Source organism: Triplophysa rosa, linkage group LG25 (assembly GCF_024868665.1).
Source record: "Triplophysa rosa linkage group LG25, Trosa_1v2, whole genome shotgun sequence".
NCBI lineage: Eukaryota > Metazoa > Chordata > Actinopteri > Cypriniformes > Nemacheilidae > Triplophysa > Triplophysa rosa.
The window spans coordinates 1,991,626-1,998,394 of record NC_079914.1 but is presented as its reverse complement, the minus strand read 5'-3'; the positions used below and the strand labels follow the sequence as shown (position 1 = coordinate 1,998,394).

General features: G+C 37.1%; 1 protein-coding gene across 1 annotated transcript; it reads right to left on the bottom strand.

The window, feature by feature from the left end:
• Positions 1-3,307: 3,307 nt before the first annotated feature.
• b3gnt7 (UDP-GlcNAc:betaGal beta-1,3-N-acetylglucosaminyltransferase 7) lies at positions 3,308-6,432 on the bottom strand. The gene is made up of 2 exons (XM_057326429.1): positions 6,186-6,432; positions 3,308-5,382 (listed from the first exon to the last, which is right to left on the bottom strand). Coding segments are annotated over exons 1-2 (1,242 nt in total). The 5' UTR covers positions 6,188-6,432; the 3' UTR covers positions 3,308-4,142.
• Between the last annotated feature and the right edge of the window lie 337 nt (positions 6,433-6,769).

Below are 6,769 nucleotides of genomic sequence, written 5' to 3'. Positions count from 1 at the left end.
ACTCTCTAGGGCGGAGATGAGGGCGTTGAGGCCGTTGGACTTCGACGCCGTGTGGCTGTCCGCCGTGGAGCGGTCGGAGTCCACGGTCTCAACAAGTGCCTGCTACCCATCTCCGGTGGTCACGATCCCTGAGGGTGGTTCCCTGCAGATTGGGGTTGTGGGCACCGCCACGCCACCCCCCTCACTCTCGGCAGCCTCTCCACCGTCCATCAGCCTCGTTGGCAAGCGGGGGAGGCGAGCATCCTGGGGGTCCACGTCCGAGGAGTCCCAGCCAGAACCAGCCGTGCCGTTTGCCTCTTTTCTTCAGCCGACCTCCAGGTGGGTGGCTCGGCTGAAGAAAAAGAGGCAGCGGCGGGCAGCGCGGACTCCCTCCCAGCCGGTGAGCCAACCGGCATCCCAGCCGGTGTTCAGTCCGGTTCTTTCCACGCCAGCCCTGACAATTTTATTTTACATCATTTTATCTACTTGGAAAATCTGTAATTAGCAATAAAGTAATTAGTCTAGCCAATAAGTTTTGTGCTTGACTAATTCAATTTTGTGTCCTGATGTTTATTATTAACTATCCTAACAAAACATACATTTATTCATACATTTTGATTCCAGTGGTGGGTGTGATTCGTGTGATCCAATTATAGCTCCTGAGCATTGTAAAATCCTAAAGTCAAAATATATTGAAAAAGGATAGATGTTATCATTTCTAAAATTCACAACATGTTTTTATATAACAAAATATTCTGCATCAATCCATATTTGTTGCGGTTTAGACTTTCACCACAGTGAAAATGTTGTTTTTGAAAGAACTTTGCTCTTCCGCCTGCCGGTGTCCTAAAACAGAGCACCAGACACACAGCGAGGCACACACCTTCGGCTGCAGTCTCGTAGTTTTTGCAAAATTATAAACAAAAATGAAACGCGTAAATTATTTTATTTTAAACGATCGTATTATGTACACCCATCGGAGTTCGCTTAGCACTTTGGGATGTGGTTGAGGATTTTGAGTTTTTTTTAGTAATCTTATTATAATATATGACAAAAGACATTCAAAGCTTCATTCTAAAATCTCAATAGAAGCTTTGAATGTAAATATTGCATGCAAAAAATGACGTTCAGTACAGTCTATTATGAGCGGTCAAAATGACCGCTTCGGCCACTCTAGTGATAGATTTCCGGGAGTTCTAGTGTTAAACTGGACTCTAATTTTGGATCTATAAGATCTGAAAGCCATATCCATAGTTAGATCTATCATAGTTAGAGCTATCATAGTTGGTACATTTTTGTGCTTTTCTATGCCATCTGCTAGAGAATGCACGATCAAAACAACAATAATGCCATAGCTTGATGACACTGAAGGAGCGTGGAATGATGGGATCTGTTGTCTTCAACTCCACCGCTGATGACCATCAATCAGACGGGAACGAGAAATCATGTTAGCAGATGAGGTGAAGTAATACAGTTTTATAAATGTTGCGTATAATTGTGGTCCATGAATAAGTGACTGCTCGAAACAAGCTAGTGGCTTGCTAGAAGCTAGACACTCCTTCAGCATTTGTCCAACGACGCTGTTGATGTTACAACGGTTTCTACATCAGTAAAGGCGGTAACAAAGGGTAACGCGGATATGATGCCATTGACAGGCGATTTTCTCACGATTTACAAATAGTTGGAAACATTTGAGATATTGTAAGTACTCAGCTAAACAAAATATTTAACACTGGCCTAGTGGTTTTTGGATATTTTACTGCAAAATTGTTATACAAACTGCACCTTTAACAAAGGTTTGTGATGTATACACGTTTTGTCTATCAAGATTATCTTTACAAATGAACAAAACATTTGTAACTTTTGAAGCCTATAAACTTAAAAATGAGGCTATAAAATGACTGTAATGCGGTTGCTCGATATCAACGTCACCACCACCAAGCCTCTGACAACTTTTTTAAACCTTATTAAAAACGTTTTTAGAGTTTTGTGCTCATGTTGCATCATTTGTGAGATTTCTATGCATTATGATGTCTAACGTCCCGCCAAACGATGAAGTTGCTTTTAGCAACTTTGTTTTTAGCAACCGTTGTTTTTAAGACACTATAAAGACTTTGGCTCAATGGAACCGGAAGTGCTAAAATGCTCAAAATTCGCTTCCGGGGTTTTTCATAAAAAATACATCATCTCTGCGGTTCTCTATTATTCACATTTTACAGTCAAAGAAAAAGCTACAAGTTGTGTACTGTATATAACTTGAATCTTGCATATAATGCTAATGAAATATTAAACCTCCTGCTTCCCGTTGGCAGTTATGTCATTTTGTATTACAGTTTTTTTACAGTTATTCTTGGTAATGTTTGACTGATCCTCATAAAAATATGTTTTCAGCTTAATATGAGGATGGAGTTGCAGACGTTAGTGTGTAGAAAGAACGTAGGGGTTTTCCAGAGGTCTTTTCACATCACGGTGAAAACAAGCTGTTGGGTATGTCAAAAAGAAAGGCTCAATGTGAAGAATTCGCTACTTTTGTCAACCAGCACTGTTCATTTACTCTCATTAAACAGTTGCTGATCACGGTTGGTTGGGTATGAAAGGTTTTGAACTGCTGTTTTGTTCAGCAAAAGGGCATTTGTGCTCTCATGGAAACTGACTAGATCTCAGCGTAATAGTCATGAATTTTCCATCATAAATATCTAGTTTTCTAGTTTTGTGCAGATTATGTTGGTGTTGAGTTTGACCGTGTTGAGTACTTGTTTGCATAGATCTACTGTATAACATCAGTCTATTGGTACATAAATTCAATTATATATATTTATTTAAAAGATGAATCATATTTATACCAATGAATATCCAGCAATCACTGGAAGATTAATGATAAAAAAACTCGCTGTTTAATTTATTGGTATAACTGAGGAAACCCTTATTCTGGATCCTGTGTCTATGTTAATGTACATCAATATAAAGTCAAACTGGATTTTCTTTTGCCAATATCAATATTTGTTACCAAATAATCTACTGGATATAAGTTATATATCAGAATGTAGTGACTTGGAGTTAGTTGCATGGTTTTTCAACAGTATTCATTATAACTTAAAAGTGTCACTTAGATAGATCAAAAGAACAAGAAGCACATGATTTATGAGCCATCATGGTTATAATGCTTTTATGATCGCTGATTAAAGAATTGGGTATTGAGTATTGAGACTTCCGATGGCAATTTCTTTGAAGAACATATTCAATGTACCACAATATTTCGTTTTTGAGTTTGTAAATATTATAAATAATAAAATTGTAGGATTCACTCTGAGGAAAAAACACATTGGCCTTTAAAAGAAATATTTATTTACAAACATTGATCCATTTCACCTCAATTCCTGTGTAGTTTACGCAATTACACCATGTTGTACAAATATTTGTGTATTCCATAACCTTTTAACACAATTGAATATTCTAAGCCCATCTCCAACCTCCAATTCAAGGAGGAATTTCATAAATTAATTCATCATTTACATGTACCAGCAGTTTGGCGATTCACAGTTTTAAAATAAACCCTCAACCATATACATCTCATGGGGAAATTAAATAATTTTGCACAATTCACATAATCTAAATGACTTACATTAGCCCTTGAAGAGCTGCTACCAATAACATGGTTTGTTAAATAAATACACTTTAAAACACATTTATCCACAGATCGACGGGTAGAGAATGTGTGTTTTCTCCTGTTTGGGACAATCACATACTTTTGAAACATGACTTCATCATGCTTTTTTTGGTTTTGTAGCCTTAATGTGTTCAAAAACTATTCCCAAGAAAAATCTAAACCATTTTAAGCATTCCCACGCATTTAAGAAGTCCCATTCGTGAAATGGAAGCAATATGGATATCTGTGTAAATCATTCATTAAACACTTATGTTGTTGCATTAAAACCAACATTTTTCATATAACAATATTTCATATATTTCTGAATGTTTCTTAAAAAAGATCCATAGATCATGCAAAACAAACTATATCATCTGCTGCATAAATTAAGTTAAATAACTGTCCGGAAATCTCCTCAAAAAAGGAGTACTTTGTATTTGAGTAACCTCAAAGTTTATCTTTCCCACATTCTTCATTGCGTTTCCTTCAATTCAATATTCCAGGCTCAAATCTTGGACTATAGGATTTCCATTTTCTGCGAACAAACTAAATCACTTTTGACCAGTTTCCACATGTTTATCAGATCTGGTGGGAGCAATTTATGTACCACTATCATGCCTTTAAAAAAGCACGGCTCCCTATTCAATTTGCTGGTTTTATTCTTTACAAGCCCGAATGTTTTGAAAGCATTGTGTTTAATGGGGGTCACTTGAAGCACTTCTAGACACATCCCTAGAAACACATCATCGATGGGATAGAGCTCTAGAGTCTCACACGCTCCATAGAGTTTACGTGCAAGAGGTCCATCCATCAGAAAACCTCCTCCACCAGCATACGGTGGGTAGTGGGTCTTATTATACAAGGCTTGAGGGATGTAGTACTTGTTCTCCATTTTGCGAATGGGCTTGGCTTTGAAGAGAACATCGCCGACAAAGAGGTCTTTCAAGTCTGCGTTCGCCTCCAGGTATTCTAAGATGTTGGGAACGTTGACAAACACATCATCATCCCCTTTGAAGATGTAGCGGGTGTTTCCGCAGTAGGTGGAGAACCATTTCAAGAAGTGGATCTCCTTTAGGGTGAGGTTAAAGAAGCTATCCATGAAGTCCCATTGAATGATGTCCCCATAAATGTAATCCTCATATTCTAGAAGTTTTTGATGGTTGGCCCTCTCTTCTTCATTGGAAGACGTCCCAAGAAGAAAAAGAGTCTTGATTCTTTTGCCGTCGATCACCTGCTCTTTGCCCCACGTTTGTCTTATGACCTCTCTCCGATCATATTGTGTTATCACTGACTTAATGACCATCAATAAGTCGACGTCCCCAGCACATATCTCTGGATGATTCATTAGGATGGGAAAGTATCGACAATGCCTGTAGAGCAGAAATTGCTTGAAATTGGATCCAAGCCCCGTAAACCACTCTGAGGAAGAGAAGTTATGGTTGGTACTGCAGTTGGAGCTGCTGATGTCCCAGGTCATGGGTCTTTGGTCCTGAGAGACGACAGGATTTTCTGTGGTAGACTGCACTGTCTGCGCATGATTCTTCCAGAAGTTTGCAGAAATGCGATGGAAGCTTTTATTCTGCAGATCCACTTCTGCCATGATCTCCATACGCGTTTGTCTTTCAATTCTGTCTCTTTGTAAGTCCTGTAGTGAGCTGATGTTTCCTTTCTGGACTACGGCTAGTGTCACTACTGCCAAGATGAACATTAGGCTGATGCGTTTGTAAACTCGCCATCGTTCTCTGCTAGTTCTTAACCTGGTTGTAATTGAGAAAAGCAAAAAATATGAGCTGATTTTATACATTATATATTAATTGTTGTAATGGCAATCAAATATGCAGCATGACATAACCTAATGGGAAGCACTTTACAATAAGGTTGTATTTGTAAACATTATTAAATGCATAATAATCGGATTTGTAACATGAACTAAAAATGTACAATATTTTTTAGCATTTACAAATGTATGTTAGATAATACAATTGTATATGTTAGTTCATTACATGGACTAAAAATGTACAATATTTTTTAGCATTTACTAAGTTTTGTTAATTAATACAATTGTATGTTAGTTCATTGTTCATTAACTAATGTTAACAGGTACAGCTTCTTTTTTTAAATGTATTAGTATATGTTGAAATGAACACGAATTAAGATAAATATTAAACTAATCAATTAACTATGCATTAACGTGTTGTTAACAACAAAGTTTCATTGTAAGGCGTTGCCAAATAATGTTTCGAGTCATATCCGATTATTCACAAACGATTATTACGACTTTGAAAAGTGTTAATATCAGGCATTCTTTAACAATATAATCCAATTGAGGTATATTGAAATTTTTGCAATAATATAAAACTGTTAATTTTGTGAACATCTTGTTAAATGCACGTAGAACACAATAAAATATATAAACACGGTATATCTAATATAGCCTATAAATAAATGCTATAGTAAAACAATGATATTAGTGTGAATTCTGATTCAGAAAATAAAAAAGAGATTTGCGAAATCCTAACGCATACAAACACTTAAAAAACTTGAGCATTAGCCTACTTACATTTTAAGGGTTCCTCTCGTTTTGTTTAATGTAAGTTCTGTTAAAATGGTCGGCTTCTCTTCAGATGGATTGTTTGTTTGTACTCAGGAAATCCGGATCATAATCGCAATAAAACACGAAAAGAAACGCGAGGAATACCGATAGTAGACAGAGAGAATTAAGTTAAGCCGTGAAAGACCACCATCCCATGAATGAGGCTGCTGCGCTAGGCTTTTAAAACCTGTGTGACGTTTATGCAAATGAGAGGAGTGGTGACTTGTCCATCACACGCACATGCTCGCACCCCGCAATAGGACATACAGTATATGTTGTGTACGTTTGGTTTTATGGTTTTTTTTACGCCTTTTCAAAACTGTAGTCCAGGAAAGTTTCGTTTTATAGCGCTTTTCGCAATTTTACATGTACCAAGTGTCATTCTTATCATATGTTTAACTGCTATAGTGTAAATACTGTTAATCTCCACACTGTGATACGATCTTATTTATTAAACGTTATAGTGAGCACAGCTATACTGATATTGCAGTTGAGCCGTCTCCCAGAGCAGTAAAACTCCACTTAATCAGGATTTATGTCAACAAAAATCT